This window comes from Hippocampus guttulatus, chromosome 5 (assembly GCF_054856545.1).
Source record: "Hippocampus guttulatus isolate MCC_2025c chromosome 5, RoL_Hgut_1.0, whole genome shotgun sequence".
Classification (NCBI taxonomy): Eukaryota; Metazoa; Chordata; class Actinopteri; order Syngnathiformes; family Syngnathidae; genus Hippocampus; species Hippocampus guttulatus.
The window spans coordinates 18,142,467-18,162,176 of record NC_141265.1 but is presented as its reverse complement, the minus strand read 5'-3'; the positions used below and the strand labels follow the sequence as shown (position 1 = coordinate 18,162,176).

The 19,710-nt window shown below is 43.3% G+C and overlaps 2 protein-coding genes across 5 annotated transcripts in view; both read left to right on the top strand.

The window, feature by feature from the left end:
* The window catches only part of kiaa0825 (KIAA0825 ortholog), a 104,881-nt gene extending 100,465 nt beyond the window's left edge, over positions 1-4,416 (top strand). The window contains exon 23 of the mRNA XM_086112288.1: positions 2,849-4,416. Within this exon, the coding sequence (XP_085968414.1) occupies positions 2,849-3,017 (169 nt within the window). The 3' untranslated portion in view covers positions 3,018-4,416. The remainder of the gene's footprint in view (positions 1-2,848) is intronic.
* Positions 4,417-5,257: 841 nt separating this feature from the next.
* Positions 5,258-19,710, top strand: part of arb2a (ARB2 cotranscriptional regulator A) — a 166,814-nt gene continuing 152,361 nt past the window's right edge. For 3 of the 4 annotated variants that reach the window (XM_086110726.1, XM_086110724.1, XM_086110727.1), the window contains exons 1-4: positions 5,258-5,281; positions 5,744-5,885; positions 6,376-6,477; positions 9,738-9,838. In XM_086110726.1, coding sequence (XP_085966852.1) covers positions 5,777-5,885; positions 6,376-6,477; positions 9,738-9,838 — 312 coding nt within the window. In that variant the 5' untranslated portion in view covers positions 5,258-5,281; positions 5,744-5,776. Of the gene's footprint in view, positions 5,389-5,743; positions 5,886-6,375; positions 6,478-9,737; positions 9,839-19,710 lie in introns of all 4 variants that reach the window. The other variant, XM_086110725.1, reaches the window with a different exon arrangement.

Here is a 19,710-nt window from a genome sequence, read left to right as displayed (position 1 = left end):
CCGCCTCTCATGATCGTTCAAGCACTTTGTCTTCATGCTCGCTCATATTTTACCAACATTTTTTAATTTTATTTTTTTAGTGTTGCTTCTTCTGTTTTCGTTGCATGTATCAGTTGAGGTACAGTAGCTAGAGTTGAACCTCCTATCGAGATGCCAGCTTGTCGCCATTCTCTCATTGATTTCATTCCACATGTTTTAATCTACATTGTGAAGTCATTCAAATTTGGTCTTTTGATTTTTATTGTAGATTTATCTCAGATTAATTTTTCAAACATCACTTGCCATGATGAGCAAAAATCCACCTGCATGTGATGTGACCGCATCGTCACGGTGACACTCACAGCGTAGGACATGTTTGGCAGCCTATTCCTCACACTCCCAGACAATCTCCCATGGCATCAATCCCTGTAAATATATGAGTCTTAATATGTGTGTCCTATTCTGTATTCAGAGGAATCGCCAAGTCAGCAGCTCCGGTATTAATCCATGAAAAATGAGGGGAGCCCATAAGAATTAGAGAGCGAGACTCCCCTTGTTAAGATGCAAATTCCAGGGGAAACTTTGCAAAATGAGGACAAAGTTCTTGTCAATTTTAGTCTATTTGTGCATTGCTGACCGCCTCCGTTGTATTATTGTGGTTGTTGTGATGCGATGCACTCATCACTGCTCCTATTATGACTTTTATGATTATTTTTCTCTCATTTTCAACACACAAGCCATACTTAAGGGAACAATTTACACTTGGGGCAACTTTATCAAGGCACGCTGTACATGGCGACTATCATGGTAATTCAGTCTGTATCTGTGCGTGTCGTTTCTTTTTCTTCGCTCCCCACCTTTGCCTCTCGCTCATTTCAAATTTGCACTTAACACCCTCCTGGGGAAAGGCTTCTCATTCATCAACAGTGTTTGTCCCGGTGACAAGCAGGGCGCCTCCTGCATATCAATATCAGCTAAGACAATGCTGAGCCTGTAACCTTCAGCTAAATGTCATTCTGCTTAATCCTATTTGAAAATTAAACATTGAAAAAGCTACGGCGTACCTTCTTGTCTTCCTTCCGCTCTCACTCAGTTATGCGCCGCCAATGCTCCAACAAACCCGATACCTCTCTACTGTAGGATTATTATTCTTTTGCTTTTGTGCGTGTGCGTGTGTGTGTGTGTGTGTATATATATATATATATATATATAAAATACATAATATTTTTTTTCTTTCCACGAACTCAATAGTTGCATTTTGCCAACCTGTAAATCGTTTCCCCCTCTCAGCATTCCCTCAGTTTTGTCTCGTCGCCATTTGTTTGATAGTCTGTCTGCTGTGAAACAAAAACAGAACAAGAATTAGAGCCCCTTGTTCAGGGAGGAGGAGAATGCAGTCAAGACAAAAAGAAACGTGTTGTACATTTGCATCAACAGACCGTCCCCCTTACAGGTGGCAAGTACGAGCGTGACAGTGGCAAGGTTGCGGCGAAAGAGCACAACTGTTATGGCCAAATACACTCGGTGACAAAGGCGGAGTCTACACCGAGTGCTTTGCATGTGCGTGATGTCGTCGCGCACGGGTCACCCCTTCCTCCCTCCCGCACTCGCAACACAACAATATGACACATGTTTGAAGATGCAATGAGGAATTGGAGGAGGAGGAGGAGGCAGGGCGGGATAAAAGGAGATGGTGAGATTGGGACGAAAATGTAATCATTTGCGGCCGCGCAGGCATAATTCTGCTGTGCTCAAAGGCATCCGTATGGATTTGATTGACCGCAGTCACTCATCAAGTGACTCCACTGAAATACTCAGAGTGGATTACCGACAACATGACCACCCTTGAAGTCTCTCTGTTGAAGCCCTCCACACCCTCTGTATCAGAATATTTGTTGAAGAAGCTGAAGCTGTACAGACACATGATATTTGCCCCTGCAACAATTCACCAAGGGCGGCCCGGTGGTCCAGAGGTTAGCGCGTCGACCTCACAGTGCAGAGGTGCAGGGTTCGATTCTGGCTCTGGCCTTCCTGTGTGGAGTTTGAATGTTCTCCCCGTGCCTGCGTGGGTTTTCTCCAGGTACTCCGCTTTCCTCCCACATTCCAAAAACTTGCATGACAGGCTGATTGAACACTCGAAATTGTCCCTAGGTGTGAGTGTTAGCGTGAATGGTTGTTTGTCTCTATGTGCCCTGCGATTGGCTGGCAACCGGTTCAGGGTGTCCCGCGCCGACTGAAGACAGCTGGGATAGGCTCCAGCAACCCCCGCGACCCTTGTGGGGATAAAGCGGATCGGAAAATGGATGGATGGACAACTCACATGGTGGCATGACAAAGCAAGAGCGCCGTCATGCGACCATGACACCAGTCACTTTTGACCAACAACCAGCTAACATTCGCTCCTCCCGCCCCTCATACAGAGAGATCATACCGCCATCATACTTTCATGACATCGATCACCTCTCTCAAATCCTTGAAGACCACTTGTCATGTACCCACGAGGAAATGCAAATGCTAAATATGGCCCGAAATTCCACCAGAAACCGCCACTGCTTCTTACTTCAGTTCAAGACATTTGAAAAATGTGATTTACTTGAGCAATTTGGAGACGAAAATACAAACGGCATAGCGAAGCACCTAAAGTCATACAATGTTGTAGTGACTACTCACATTCAGACAAATGCTACCAAAAGCAAATGAGGACAGCAAGTCACTTGACCTAATGGAAGCCTGCCAAAGCCCTTTCTATAAATAGGAACAATTTTAGGTCATTAGTGGGCACCTGCAGTTCTGTCCACACCTGGAGGTCAGAAGATGACTGCGTTTCATGTCCCGCCCATAACCTTTCACAGTGTCTTTATGTTTCCAGGTGGGAGATGCAGAATGGTGCAGAGCTGGAAGACGAGGAGAAAATGATGGTAGAAGAACTCCGACGAGCCTATTTTGTTTGCCGCTGCGACGCGGGACCGCAGGAGTCTCGTGAAGCAGATGAAACGACGGCTGAGCGGACCCAAGGGGGGTCCGCAACCGGCCGATAAAAACTGCTGCCCAATAACAGTCCGAGCAGTTGGAATTTTTATCATGCTGTAAATGTTTAGTTGTAATGCGCACTTGCAGCTCTCACGGTATTAGTGTGTGTGTGTGTGTGTGTGTGTGTGTGTGCGTGTGTGCATAGTGCAGGTGTCTACAGTATGCTAGTGCAGTGTGTGACAACAAGTTTGCTTCCACCTAAATGTGTCTCTTCTTCTCCACATCACATCAGTCACATTTCATCTTTTTTGGAGCACATCTCCAGACATCAGTTGTGGGAAATGGAGAAGACACATTTGTTTGCCCGGGACAAGGTGGGACTGTGTGATCATGGGAGCTTTTTATTTTTTTTAGGCAGCGTGTGTAAAGATGGTGGTGTCAGCATACTTTTTTTTTTAACTCACTGAAAGAAAAAATACAGTTGGGACGAGAGAGGCGATGTTTGTTTTGATTGCAGCTTGTTTCAAAACCTACATTCACTGTAATGACTGTCACTATATACAGTATATCTATCTATCTATCTATCTATCTATCTATCTATCTATCTATCTATCTATATATATATATATACATTAAAAAAAAATTTAAGTAATGAGATTACTAAATATACTTAAAAAAACATTTGACATACATACAAAGTATTTTGTTGTACAAACTTACATGGATGGCAGGGACAATGATTCAATAATAGAAATAAAGTGTCATTTATAAAACAAAAAACTGTTTTTGTCAATTGTCAAATTTTTTTTAAGTCATAGCCAGCAATAAATTGCGCTATGTCCTTCCCTGATATCATATGCATCAGACAAGAACCTGTGCAAGAGTTGAATTATTATATGAATTAATTTTACCTTCCTTCCTGAGCTGCATCCATTCATTTTCAATGCCACCATTTTCTCACTTTGCTACAAGGTCTTTTTCAAATTCAGTGGCTTTGCCATCTTCTTTACCAGCATTGCATTCAATACATAAGCACAAAAATGTCCCAGATGATAATGTGCTGCTGCTTTGCGCTGATGCCCACTCAAGAAAACAAAGCTGCTCGTGCGCATGAGATGCTTTGAGTGGGGCTCGATTCTTGAACATGAGCAACCGAGTCATATGGTTTTGGAACAAAAACAAAGCGGGTATGCGAGAACATTTTAGTTTTTAAAAACATTGCTGAAAATGGAATCATATGAAAACTTGGTCATATAAATGCTGTGGTTCCACTGTCCTGTATGTTCAAATTAGCAGATTCTTTTTTTTTTAAACAAGGACTTGTGTGCACTCTGCTCAATTCCCATGCCAGAAAGCTTTTGTTCTCTGCCCAAGATGGATGCTTGGCTTACAATGCAAATGGCAGAAAATTACAAATACCACACCACTTGGATGACACAAAAGACAATAAAATGTTCAGCAAGTCAATTCTGTCTCTGTTGCAGAACACAGGCTAAACGGCAACAACAGCACCATTCATCTTTGCAAATGTACGGCATTTAACATAACAAAAACATTTTAGCTGAGTGATGCAAGGGTTTCGGTTGCTAAAGTGTTCTTTTAAGATAAATGCTTTTCCCGTTTTGCTTCTTCTTTATCAGCCGTCCTGGAATAAACCCATTCTGTGTTTCATACTGTTTCAATTGCAGACAGGTGCTGGGTTCAGATGACACCTGTCAGCGAACCTGACAATATGAATCACAACAAATCGTTACAAAGAAGGGTTCCTCACAAATATATTGAATATTCTATTATAGAGGACTCATCTGTGGATTATTAGGGCCACATAAACATTTCAATCAGATTTAGATTGCATTCAGAACTGACTTAGTGTCATATTAGCATAAGCAACCACATGCTCTTGTAGCTGGTACCCATTTCTATTGTGTGTGTGTGTGTGTGCTTTCACAAAAACGCGTGCCTCACATGCGTTTTTATTTTATCACACATGCACGCATTGGAAGTTGAATTAATTATAAAATGGGACCTTTGCAAACGCAGTACGTACTTAATCTAAATATAATATAATATAATAATTTAAAATAACCTGATATTTACTGTTAGTGTTATTATGTTTTGCCCATTTCATGTGACCAAATTATTGGAAACAACAAACCTCGAACCCTATTCCACACCAGTTCAAACTTGACTGCAAACAAACTTTGTGCAGCCGCAACAGCTGTGCCGCTGCACCTTTAAGAAAAAAAAAAGGCTTCCATTCTGTTGCCCCGGTAACCCGGAAGCTTGGTGCCCCAGAGTACTTCCTGTTTGGGAGACTGTCCAGGAAGCAGCAGTAAGTGTCGTGTGTCTTGTCGCATGTTCTCCAAGTGTGTGAGTCAAAGATGAGCAGCATGCTTGTTTCCGTCTGTGCAACTTGCGCGTCTTGGCTTGCTTTGCAAAGTATGTGAAACAAAAAAGCACGACTTTGTCGTTCCTCGCCTCGCTCGCAGTGGCGCCACATGTACTCTCAGTCTAAGCAGGCTTCTGGAGTAACAATACAGTCCACATTTGCTATCTTTTGGTAATGTCTGCAGCCTTAACATGTGTGCAAGTGGAGCCAGCACGAGTCATTGACAAATAGTTGTAATAAACTAACCGTTGGGGTTTTTTTCCCGTTCCATTTAATACCAATAGTTGTCTGAATTATTAACGCTGCATTCATAGCACGGACACAATCGTGTTATTGAGAAACATGCATTTGAACAAGATATTTTATCATTTTATTATGATTATTTTTTTTAAATCTCTGTCACAGGGTACACCTCGGTGATTTTGGGGAACTGATCCGATGCTTAGCTCTCCACTCTGTGCTGATAAACCAGCTGTGTGCATCTTGTTGATCGCCATGGCCCAGGTGGCCGGCCAGGAAGACGGAGAGAAAACCACAGCGCTCAAAGGTGATTCTGCACAAGTTTTCGCACTGCAGCTCAATTTTTTCCCCCCATGTGCGACATGCATCAGATGTTTTTTCATGCAGTGTGAACAGTACAATTCGGATTATTTCAAAGCCGACCTGGGCCTCTTCCGTATATGGATATAAATCGTCTGTACACATTTGACCGATGCATCGTCAAAGATTTCCCCAACTTAATCCACCTTGTAGTCCCAGAACTATCATGTCCCAGTCACAGAAACCATGAGTGTACAAACAAACAAATAAAGACATAGCTGTGCCGCATACATAATGTGGAGCATTTCAGAATGAATATTTATCTAATAGCATTGCAAAAATAAAGAATTTCAGTAAAATACCTCATACAAGATATGATATTTTTTGGTTCGCTTTAATGTTAGATGGGAAAGAGTCAACTGCAAATAGCTCTGTTTTTACAGTTTGCGGGTGTATTAAGATAATATAATCTGACATGACATTCTGTTTCTTCTCAGACTTGCTGTCAAGAATAGATTTAGATGAACTCATGAAGAAGGATGAACCCCCCTTCACCTTCCCCAAAACCCTGGAGGACTTTGAATATGCCTTCAATGATTGTAAGTAGACATTTCAAGGAATGCTATGCAATATTTTTCAGAAAACAGCAGTACTCATCAACTCACATGGTCGATGTTGGCCAATTTCCTTTTTTTTTACCTTTATGTATCCACCCCCGAACCATTTACAGCGATTGTACACAAATAACGCCGGTCTCATTTCATTATGACACATACAGTCATTCTAGACCTTGAACCTTGTACATGCTATGTTATTATGAAATTTATTGCTAAGGATGTTCTATGGACCTTTTATTGCAAACAAAGTAAATCTTAATTTTTACAAGCAGTGATTTGGTGGACAGTGCAAGTTGTGCATGGAATTGACCTGGATAGGATAGGATAGGATAAACCTTATTGTCAAATGTACTATACAGTACAGATGAAATTTATTCCCTCTCAACATAAAACAAGAGGAGCCGCTGCGGGTGTCCGCGCCGCCATCAAAAGAAAAGTTAACCAAAAAAAAGACTAAATAATACAAAACAACACATGAGACACAGCCAATCGTGCACTCTTAACCACTTTCCTGCATACACTTTGTTGTCTGAAGCAGTTATAGATGAAAGAGGAGCGAATCAAAGTGTCCTTTTCATCAGTGGATCAAAGACGTCATGCTGCAATGTGCACACGTCTGCTACAAGCTAAGCTTGAAAGCAACAAGAAACTGTAGCACCCATTAACGAAAAATAGAGATTGTCTCTCTTCTCCTGTCCCATGTAAGTCCGCTTCAATTCCAAGCCGCGACTCCCAGTTCCACATATGCATCGGCGCTGTGCGCTGACGCTCCTTTCTTCTCATCGTCGGCTCCTCAATCCATGCATCCATCCAGCCGCAGACTTTTCATCAGCACCGAACTTTTCGCTGAACAAAGCCACTATTTTACACACCCCCAAAGTCATGGTTTGTTTAAAAAAAAAGTGGGGGCAGGGGTCTTTTAGGCATGACATATTTATGTATTTTTTAAATTAATCATCCGACTAATCCGTAATCCGTATTTTTTTCTCTGTCAGAAATCCGCATTACATCGGCTGGGCCTTGGTTGAGATTTCTTTTTCTGTACAGTTTTATTCTGCTGGGCTCATACTTTGTGAGACAGTAAGCAAACAACAACATGACATAAATGCGGCTAATTTTAAGGCGATGTGCGTATGTATGTCCAGATGGTCTGAAAATCTCTTTAGAATTCACCTGATCAAAGCAGGTGGGGAAAAAGGGCTCGGGGGGGGGTGTGGTGGGGGTTGGAAATGAAGATGCGAAGTGGGGTGTTTTCTGCGGCTCTTAGCATTCCCCTCCTGCATCTCCCTCCCTCTGTTCTCTGTCAGTATCTCTGTTGGCTCCCTGGCTGGCTGAGTTTGGGACATGTTATGTACTCTACGCCCCGTCAGAAACCTACTCAGCCTTGCCCTCCGCCTGCCAGGCCATTTGCATAATCTCACTGTGCCGAAGAACAGAGATGGCGCCAAACGTAGCCATCCGCCACACCCCTTTACGCCGTAGTGCCGCCGCCTGCCAGCGCCGTTCCCCTCCTTCAGTTCCCAGCTTGGTGTCCCATGAAGAGATGAGCACTTTTTCTTCACCTCTCCGCCTTCACTGCCCTTTACTTTTTTGTCTCACTCCCATCATTCCATGCACACGCACTCACACCTCGGGACAATTTAGAGTGCTCCATCAACCTGCCGTGTATGTTTTTGGATAGTGGGAGGAAAGCGAAGTACCTGTAGAAACCCCACGCAGGCACGGGTAGAGCATGCCAACTCCACACAGGAAGGCCGCAGCCGGAATTGAACCCTGCACCTCTGCACTGTAGGGCCGACGCGCTAACCCCCCCCCCCCCCCGCTTGTCTTTCCGCCATAGTCATCCAATTTAAAACGAACAAAGGCTGGAAATATTTCACTTGCTGTGTGGTGAACTAGTATAATTTTTCGGGTTCCATATTTTGAGACAAATGATTGAAATAAATGGACTTTCCCTCAAATCTTCTAATTTTTGGGCACCCACGTGTCGGCGGCTCCCTACCAAGCTGATTATCTTGTCCCTTTCTGCCCGGGCCGGCTTATTTTTGGGGGAAGCAGAGCATTTTTTATGAAAGACACCTTACCTCCTCGAGGCAATGTCTCCAACACGTCTTCCTCGCAGTCATCTTATTTCCGCAGTAACAGCCGGACTACTGAGAGAGGCGGAACAAAAATGTTAATTTGACCATGTAATGACGCCGATGCCGACGAGGCTGTGTACAATAGTTTGCAGGTGTCTTAATCACTGAAGATGATGGCTTCATTCCACTAGCCCTCCGGTTTTTTCCATTACTGGAAATCCAAGGTTATGTACACCTAATTAAGCGGCCAAATTGAGAACAGAATGCTAATTATGACAGAAAAAGAGGAGAAAAGTTGAGAAAGCCTTATTCCTCTGAGAGGATGTGTTGGGGGAGGCGATGGAGCTGTACATGCCCTCACATAGGCAGACGCACGCACGCACACACCCACACCCACACAGACACACACACACACACACCTTTCCTTTTGTAGGATTTCATTATAGCTCCTTGTGCTTCTCTTAGGCGGTTGCTGTTTAGATCCTCGCTCCTCCATGAATGCATAATTGATTTTCTTCAAGGTACTTTAGCGCTCTCTCCTAACTTCGCAACCCTCGTCTCCTCTTCCTCACAGGCAAAAGTCTGCTTTAATGCAAGGCGATGACAAACCAAGATTAAGATTAGGCGTTGTTTAACAGCTAACTTATAAAAGCCGGCGCCGCGAGACTCGCTTTGCATTTGGACTGCAAGGTTTATCACGGCGGAAATGGTGGCAATTTAGCAGCCGACGTGAAATAGCTTATATATTTGTTTTTCCGCGATAATGTATGAGGGCCCTCCGGCTATTTGGGTTCCAGATGCATACTTTTTAGTGGTTCAGCTTGTACGACTTTTGCAGTCATAAAGGTCAAAATTAAATTTAGCACTGCTTAGTCTTTTATTGTGTTGCAGTGTCAGCTGCGGGATCGATGGGCTCGTTGCGGAGGTATAAACCTTCCGGAACTATACAAGGATACATGGGCAATTATTTGCCAAAACAAAGTGAATGTGTTTGTTGTTTTTTCTGTCTTGTTCGTCTAAAACAAAAGTACCCAAATAGATGGTGTCAGTTGTCATGCATCAAGCACTTCTTTGTAACACAATGTTAAGCTAATTATCACAACTGCTGTCTTTTTAAAAAATGTTTTTTTAACCGCTGTCATTCATCTGTGGCTCTCCTAGACGGTCAACTCCGACACACAAAGACAGGAGACGCTTTTATCTTCAACGCACGAGAGGATCTCCACCGCTGGAACCAGAAACGTTACGAAGCTCTCGGAGAGGTAAGCAATAGTTTGCGGATTCTAGTAAGCGTGCGAGGTCATTTACAAGCCCCCGGTCACCGAAATACATAGAGAGTGTCTCTATATGATTAGGTTTCTAATGCCCCCTTTTCTCCCTTTGTGAGTTCGGTGAGGCAGAGCAGAAAGCAGAAATTCATTCACTGTTGCCGTCATGTCAAACATGTCGAAATCCAGCCAGCCGCAGCCTTTCATTTTCACTCTTCCCCACAGTGTCATCATATGATGGCGGCATTCCAGCTCTTTTGTGTCAAGCAAATGTAAGATTTGGGGAATAAAATCCTTGTCATGAAATTTTCCAATTTGGGTTACGATTATCTGCCAAAAGCCAAAATGAAAAGAAGAAACCCCCATTCAGCAAGAACCAAGAAGTAGGCTTATTTTGCTTAAGTGGACCACCTGAAATTAGGTGGTGGATAGAGCTAAGATCGGTCCTAAAAAATCGAGCCCGACCCGACCCGGCCCGAAGGTATTTAAGCCCAACCCGGCCCGAGCCCGATCACTTAACTTGATTTGCAGGCCCGAGCCCGAAGCAAACCCGAGATTTCATATTTTATTTGGGAGGACTCGGGAGGAGGAGGGGTGATTTCTGATAACAAAGCCTGTCTTTTGTAATGAAATCGAAGTTAAACAAGACTGTATAAACATTTACATCTTTTATATTTCTGTTTCTGAAGAGGTTACATTAACCGACAATTTTCCATCATTGACGGATTTTTTTTTTAAGAGTGGACGGGGAAAATTTAAGGCCGTCCGTCATTTTGACGGGTTGAAAATTGGGCCATTCACCACAGCAGCAGTACGTCCTTAAGAATCGAGCGCGGCACTTTAAGAGAGAGAAGCAGCGAGACAAAGAAGAACAATGACGGCTGGATCATAGAGACATGAAGGAGTTCTTTGAATTGTCATTGCGAGAGTTTAGTACAGTACGTGTTGTGATGACGCCACTTCTGTTTTTTTGCGAACCACGGTCTCTCATGGCCAAAACTATTCACGGCCTCGAAAAAAAAAAAAAAGTCAGCGAGAGAGAAGCCCGACCCGACCCGAACCAATGATTGACATTTTAGGCGGGCTCGGGCGGCCCGATCTTACCTCTAGTGGTGGACCGGATTTGGCCCCTGGGACTTGATTTCGACTCGTGCCATTTATGTTGTGTGCTGAATGTTGACGACTGGACCACATGATTCAATAATATGGTAATATTGTAGTCGATAACCCCAATTAGTGTCATCTTATTTTAATAGTGGAAAAAAATAGCAAAAGGCAAATGCCTCGATTTGGGGCAGCCATTTTCTTGGGGAACATGAAATCATCACGACTCTTCATCCATACTATATGTGTATACTATATGCTCAAGGCTCAATAAACAAAAACAAAAAAAACACTTCATTCATCTGCCCAAAACACAGCAGGAATTAAATATTGCATTGAGAGAATGAGAAAAAAAAATCATTTGTAATCTTTTTTGCACCCTTTTTTTTCTATTGTATCTTTCTGCACGTTTTTTAATTGTCGTGTATATTCTTTGAAGTTCAAAGCAAAAGGATGGAGGCGTTTGTGGGATTAGTGTGCCCCCCCCCCCCCCCCCACATCATGTACAGGTATAACACAGGTAGCAAAGCAGCTCCTTTGAGAGTCAGCCTTCTGTGTGGGATTCTCTTTTGTCTGCTAATGCGCTATCCAGCAGGATCTGTAAGGGATGTGGATCCAAGTACATGGCTGCAGACTAACAAATAATCATCAAGCATTATGTAGGCAAATGTTGATTCATCAGATGATTAAAAGATTGTCTGGAGCACAGTGGGCTAGTGCTGAATTCAGCTTGCGCGGCGACAGAAAATACATACATTGCACTGCAGGAGATCGAAAATGTAGGGACGCCACCTGAATGAATAAGCGGAGTTATGCGTCAAGGCCACTCCAACTAAATATGAAAAAAAAAACCACAAGCATGTTGCTTGATGAATGCGGCCTTCTGCGTTATATTCTAAGACACTTAATTTTTTGAACATATTTGTTTTAAATAGAAAAGTGGGATGTGCTGCTTCTTCAGCCTACATACAAGACATGGGTAGGGGGTGTCCTGCATGCTGCCGCACTGTTTGTTTCTTGCTGCATATCAGAACACATCATTGCCATTGTCATCAAAACTGTCCTGAGCTGTTGTCTCAGTTTAAAAGGTTGTGGGGATTTTTTATGTATTTATTTTCTTTGACATGTTTGAAAGTTGAGGTCCATATGGTCAAATAAGACATCATTGAGCCCAATGTTGAAACCAAGTGAACAGATTGAGAGGTACTCGAGTTAACTGTGTCGTCGTTTCATCTGAAGGTGATACCTTGGCTTGACGCTCACGCTGACTCACTTGCCAACTGCAGCTTGAGGGGGGGGGGGACACATTCAGTGCCCCCCTGTTGTAATTTTTCCCCTCCGAATGCGGGACATATGGTTGGTCAGACGTCATAAGGGTAGGACAAGCACGCATGGCTCGACCGCGTATCCCCTGAACACATCTCGATGCCCGCTCTCAACCGCAAGGTGGAGTAAAGGCCATTCATGCACAAGCCACCACTTCCTCCACTCTTTCTATATCTACATGGCGATGGCGTGTGTGACAGCCCGATATTGTCAGACGCATCGCGGCACCAGATGTCCAATTTGCACTTCAACCTCGTCTGAATGGAGGGACCCAAAGCGAGACGGCAGCGTGTGGATAAGGATGTGATGTCCTTCTTCCAAATGAAAGAGAGTGCAGGGAATATTTGTAAGCCACGAGAACTACTCTTGACATTCCGCACGTGCGGTACGTGTGGTGTGATGTGGGAACAGAAATGAATTTGCTCACGCTTTGACGATGCGTTCATTCGCTGCTTACAAAATATGGTACTGCCAGGTGATATCCAATGCAGCAAGAGAAAAGTCATTGCTAACTCTTTCTTAACAAGACTCGCGCGTACGTATAGTTAAATCGGGTGAGTGCAAAAAGGAGTAGCCCGTGTAATCGTACTCCTCAGACTCTTATCAATGTGCTCTCCATGTACTGCACTCCATGTACAATTCTGGAACCTCCAAAATGACCAGACAATATTGTATATCTTCGTATAGTCCGAATTTTTGGTATGTCTATTTAAATTGTGCGGACGCTCTTAATGAAGTATACAGTGAATATCTGGTGTATCTCTTGAGAAAATAAAGACGAAAACTACTGTCTCGCTCTTTGAAAATGACATCCATTTTTGCATCAGATAATGATGCACTGTGGGCCGTGCGCATTACCGCCCCACACTTTTTCCACACGTTGTTAATGGGCAGACTGTACCTTCATCATCAAGGTAAAACCCAACATCTCCCCCAATCGAAACCCTTGAGTTCCATATCATTATCCCTACCACTTAGTTGGCTTCTTACTCAGCGAAATTTTCTGTGGCAGCGTGATGTGTCGCTTACATGACCAACTCAGCGAATTTGTAACGCAGCGGTTTCTTCAAGGTCAACGTGCTACCTTCGGTAAATGAATCCAATTCCCCTTTTACCATTTCTTCCTCTTTCTAAATGAGTTCATTTGCTGATGCCTTCCTCTGTCTGTTTGCGAAATTTCAATATCTGGCAGTGGCAAAAAATAAATAAATAAATGAACATCTGTGGTTCTCTGCCCGTGTTTAAGTAGGACAAATAACGATACTGTAAACCCACTCACCTTTCCCACCGCCACATCACATAGCGGGCTTTATTATCCACTATCTTAGTTAACCTCAGAATCAGAATCAGAATCATCTTTATTGGCCAAGTATGTAGAACACACAAGGAATTTGTCTCCGGTATAACACGCTGCATTAGTATCATCGTAAACAGCAAATCATTGAACCATTTTAGAGTAACCAGTAGCAGTATTTGTAGTATCGCGGCAATGTGATGAAAAATACAATAGCCCCGCGATTGCTCTCATGGAGCGCGAGAGGTGTGTGAGTGGTGTTGCTCCGTGCGCCCGGGGGTCACCTCCGCCTGTGTCGGTGTCAGTTGTAGTCTAATTCCCGCAATTCGGTGATGAATGTCTCGGATGGAACACGAGCATGGGGCCTGGCCCAGATGGAGCTCTATTAAGCTGTTAATAAACTAGGATTCTTCTCTGCTCTGCCGGCATCTGTGACATGGAAGGCACTTACAAATTTGCAAGCACACACACATGCATACACGCGCGCACACACTCACAGAGCCAAAATATTATAATGAGGTAAAACAAGCCAGATGGCTGAATTAGAAAGCAGTCTCGTTTTCTCTTTATCTCTTCCTCGCTCTGGTTTTCTTCCTGCACGTCTTTCACACTCTGCTACCTCTCCCTCTCATCCTCCGCCTCTGTCCCACACGATCTGTATCCGCGCTGTGGCCACTAGGTGTTGAGATAGTTGTGACCACCAGAGTCAAATTTAAGAGACTTCTAGTGTCCTTAAAGTTCTTGTAAAGTGAAAGCAAATTTGTGTTGTAAAACGGACACACCACAGTCACGAGGGTGTTGTGAGCAATGCTGTCAAATTGTAAAAAAATAAATAAATAAAAATCACCAAGTATATACTGTAAAACGAGGCTTCAAAATTACGCTTCGTTCAAATTTCTACTATACATTCCAGCTGCCAAAAACAACCTGAAAAATGGATGCTATTTGAGCTAGCATCTTTCTCATATATCCCGAGATGCTTGATCTGCGACAATATATCTGCTTAAAGCCTCTGGTTGCTGCGATATATCCCATCGGGTCGAAGCAGGGCTTCCCATGCCACGGTGAGAGACGCTAGCCACTAGCTTGGTCGCTAGCTAACCGGGTCTCTTCTCGGCTAGTCACCTGGCTAGACCACAGCGACAACTCGCTGCTTAGTAATTTAAATAATTCCACAGCAACAACTCACTGCTTAGTAATTTAAATAATGGCACTGAGTTGTTCTGTAAATTGAGACATCCAGAGAAAAAAAGCATTTTCCGGGTGTAGGCGTACCTACTTAGCTACCAGGACGCTACCGCGGTAGTGAGCCAGACCCCCTAAAAATCCGGAAAATTGAAATGATCAAAAACTGTTTCACGATATATCCTGACTACTAAGTACCGCACACTGTACTTCTCAGTCTTTGCGCATTTTCAGCAATTATTGTCAAGACATACAGGTATATTGTATTCAGATACAAATTCACTTTTCCAAAACACAGACTAGATATAGAAAAAAAATCAACCGGGCTAATCTTCAAACATTCTGTGGCCTTTTTTTTTTTTTTGACAATGGCTCAATTTAGGATGCTCGGAGACCACCATCCTGAACTTTAAGCATCAGAAGACCCCAGATTAATCCTGGATCATGCAGAGTTACTGAAATTATCCAGAAGAGGGAACTATAAATGGCAGCTGTCCGCCCCTCCTGACTCACCGCCATCATCATGATCATCATCTTCCAGCTGCACTTTGAAATACTGGCAAGAGAAAGCAGTCAAGCACTCTTGCAAAAAAAAAAAAAAAATGGTTGCAGGGGGAGGTGAATTAGATTCGAAAGAGAAGGGAATCCCACAAAGGGTGGGGAAGGGAGGTGTCAGCGCTGGCCGTGGCAGCGCTGGCATCTGTCGCTACCGCCGTCGCCCACGGTGGCATTCGCTACTTTACTTTGAATTAGCTCGCTGCTGGCTTCTCAGTTAACACCTGAGGAGGTCATTATGAGACTATTAGGGGAAGAGGAGTGGGAGCGAGAAAAGGGAATATCTTATACCGTCTAGTGTAAACAGTCTGACAGTCTGAGAACTTTCACTCCCGCTGGAGATCCCCTCGCTCCTGAGACAGAATGACAGAGACCTCCTGGGAATATTGCCCGGGCTTCTTCGCTCTCTCTCTTTTTCTTTCTCTTTGTTTCCTGCATGGACTGACAGATCACAAATTCACAACACTAAGCCCTGTTTTAATGCCACTTTCTGTTGGTACACAAGGCTGACTTAAAATAAACGAGCTTTTTCTATTGCCTAATGCTCTCTCTCACTCTTGCAGTCTCTTTCTCCGAGTCTGCTTTGTTGTTGTTGTTGCCGCCACTGTTGTGTTGTGTGCATTGTTTGGGGGATTTCTTGTGTCTATTTTTTTTCCATTTTCTCCTGTTTACGTACAAATGCTTTCCTTGGGTGTTGACAGTGATACAGCACAGAGCACCTGTGCGTAATCCATTACATAAATGGCTCTTTTGCCTTGTCTTGCTCACCAGTTTGTTTGGTTAAGTGGTGTTTTGACAGCGCCGGACGACAGAGATGAGATTTGCTCACGCTCTTATACATGTGCACATATATCGAGAAATGCGCATGACGACAACGTTTCAATGATTGTTGTCCGCACGCTCACTGCGCTCATTGTTTCACTGCAGTTTCATTTCATCAGTTCAATAGAATGCAGATGAATATTTTTGCTATCAAAAGCCCTTTTGTGGTGTTGTTTATGTTGTTTTGTAGAAGGAACATCTTATTACGGTGTTTGAGATGTTACGAAAGCAAAGAATAGTGTCGCCATACTTGAAATGATGCTTGAAATGCGCACTTTTACAAAAAGCTCCTTTTCTCCGGGTTTTTTTTTCCTCAGAAAATAGAAATCTGATGAAATTTAGCTATTTTCTAATGCTTCTTTCAGATGAGAGAAGAGAATCTTGTCTTTTGGTAGGCTGCATGTTTATATCGCAATAAAACACAATCATTGGTCGACGTGCCGTCAGACGACTGGGATTGAGGGGTATCGATATAAATACCATTCAATAAAAATTGAAACTCTGAATCTTTGGCCGATATTCACCTTTTCATCCGAAACCCGAATGTCATCAGCGCGCGGCAACGGAAATTGACCCGTCCGTTCCAATTCTTTTGGAAGGGACTGTACATGAAACCGCTTTAAAACCTCATCCCGAAAGATGTCCCAGACGGCCCCTCACAGGATCACCTCCCTTTCTCGCCTCAGGTGCCGTGAGACAAGCCAGGCGTGACGGTTGTAATCACTTGGAAGATACACACAATAACGGACACATGCGCTCTGAATGAGGGAGGTCTGTCTCCATCTTTGCTGAGGAGTTTAAACAATGTAACCACTTGCGGTCTCCATCAGCATTCCTCATTAAGCCGTCAGCCTGGTGTTTTATGGCGAGATTGTTACGTGGATGAAGAATTTATATCGCTGCCCGGCCACTTCAAGGACTCTTATCAAGGCCTTGAACTATACAATGACTATCCCCCCCCAGCCCGCCCGCTCCCCTTCATCTGTGTTGTCTACCATCGCTCCTCATGTCAGCTGTTGCTGGCACCACTTTCTTCCTTCTGGGGATTCCCGCCACATCGCTCCCCTTTTGTCTTCTCCTCTTCCTCCCGCTGAGCTCCCCCTTCCTTCTTGATCCCCCTGTTCTTGTTTTCATCGCCGCCATGATGACCTCACGCGCAGCAGGGCCAAACGCCGGTTCTCACACCTTGGCAGCTGCGCAGACAGGTTGCGGCTTCAATGTATCGGAGACATTTGAGTCCCGTTGACTCACCGCCGATGGCCTGCGCTAGCATCTTAAGGGTCGACGTTTCTTAAAACAAAACAGAACAGTGACAATATCGTCATATACACACGTCCGTCACGGCAGTAGGTGCACGATTTAATCCGGCGCATCAGCCTCGTCAATAATTCTCATCGTTTAGGGCCGACTGCGACACGGCTTGAGGCAAACATATCCTGCATTGCCACCGTAGGCACACTTTGACATCAACCTCATTGATTTCAATCCATGAAAGTTTCTTCTCTTGCCCATGTTCCCTTTTGTCGCACTTCACTTTTGTTTCTCTCGGTCGCATTATTTGAAAATCCACTCCTATGAAAGGATCACTTTCTGTCAGTGTTACATTGAGATTTCATTAGCAGGTGACGGGCCGAAAAGTCGGAGCAACTGGGTGATTGAGAAGCTTCTCTCGTTGCACTCATGAGTTACAGAGACAGTCCTCAGAAGTCCTCCAAAACATGATCTTGGGAGGTCTGATTGGGAAATTTGTCTCTTGACTCAGATGCTAATGTTTTAACACATTTCTATCACTGTGAGGTCGACACGTAACCACTGGACCACCGGGCCGCCCCCTCTAAAGTGCATTTCAGTTTATTTTCCGCTTAAAAAAACACACACAAACTAAACATACACCATTGCACACAGTCAATATTGAATGTTAAACGTTCAATCATGTTTTCTATATAATCCATGGGCTAGCATACGTTCGTACCGTATTCTCCCCTGTTCTCGATCTATTTCGTTTTCTCTATGAGAGGCTGCTCAGCCACCTGAGGCACCCGGACAAATAATGTAATGTAGAGTGCAGATGAAATTTCCTGCAATGCTTATTGATGTTATTATAACGCAGCATACTGGAGCCCGAAATCATTTAAGTCTTCATCAGTTGGTCTGACATTTTAGTGAATTAGCTGATGGAGACTGGGTGGGTTGGGGGTGCTGAGGTGTGCTTGTTTTGCCTCTGCTTGCTGTTTTTCACTATAGGGTCAAACATTCGATCGATCGTCTCATTTGGTCCGACGGGTGGCCTTTGATTGGCTATCATAAGGCTAATATGTGTCTGGCGCGGATATTATTTGCGCCTGCTCTTCATAACCAGTAAATCAAGTTAGCATTGAGCTTGTGTCTGCATGAAAGAGAACGGCTTTTGGGATTCAGGATTCAGGAGATATTATTGCGATATTCACCATTTCATGCCACTTTAAATGTGGCGGGATTTTAGAACAGACCATTCGGGCACCTGGTCAGTGGAATTTCTTTCAATGGATCCACATTCTTGAAAACTCGACTGATCAGATACAAGAAATAGTTTGTGAAAAGAACTGGTTTTGCAGAAAAATAAGCCGTCGAGGTACAGTACGTGCAGTGGAAGAGGGGCAGTATTCCCTCATGTTAACTGCAGATTTGGTAGTTAAATTTAATATTCTGTTTCATGTGTTTGTATTGAATTTTGTTTTTTTAATTTTTATTAATTGTCCTGAAAATTGTTGCTGGTAAAATCCATACGGTCAGATATTTTATTTTACTTAGTTTTTTTTTTTTTTTAATTCAATCAGTTTAGCAGTCTTTTTGCCTGCCTGCTTTTTCGAACTATCTGGCTACCTCCCCATGTATCTATTACCTACTATCTATATCAGTGGTCCTCAACGAGAAATGCTGTAGGTTTTTTTTTTTTTTTTTTTTTAATAAGACCAAGGTCCGGTCCCATGCACGGCGGTCATGGGGAGCAGGGCTATATGCCCATTTAGTATGGTCAAGCCAAGCTTATACAAATCAACACTCCTCACAACCAACCAATAATGGGGTGCATGAAAATAACAATTATTCACTTTGCCAGTACACAGCAAATAATGAGAGGTATTGTGTTGAGGCACAGGAACTCTCTTATTTTGTTAAGTTGTGCCTGCTTAATAATAGAAATAGGCCTTTTAGGGAAATAAGACATTTTTACTTTAACTTTGTTCAACAGTAGTTGTCTTTTTTTCCCTTAATTTAAAAAAAACAAAACAAAATACTAATTTTACCAAAATAAATACTAAACATGAAAACAAAAATATCCTTTTCATTTGTACAATTCCCCTTTTCACATCCCCTCTGAAATCACTGAAAAATATATCAGAAGAGGAGTTAAGAACCATTTTAAATACTGACACAAGGGAGCACAGGAATGTGCAGTGCTGTTCTTCCACTAAAGGTGAATGCAATGTCTGAGGCATGCAAATATTATTTGAGGATGCCATTGCGATGTTCATTTACCATGTTGCGGTGTTCTGCTGTTAAACAGCTGCAAAGATCCCCGGGTAGACGGGAGCAAAACTGC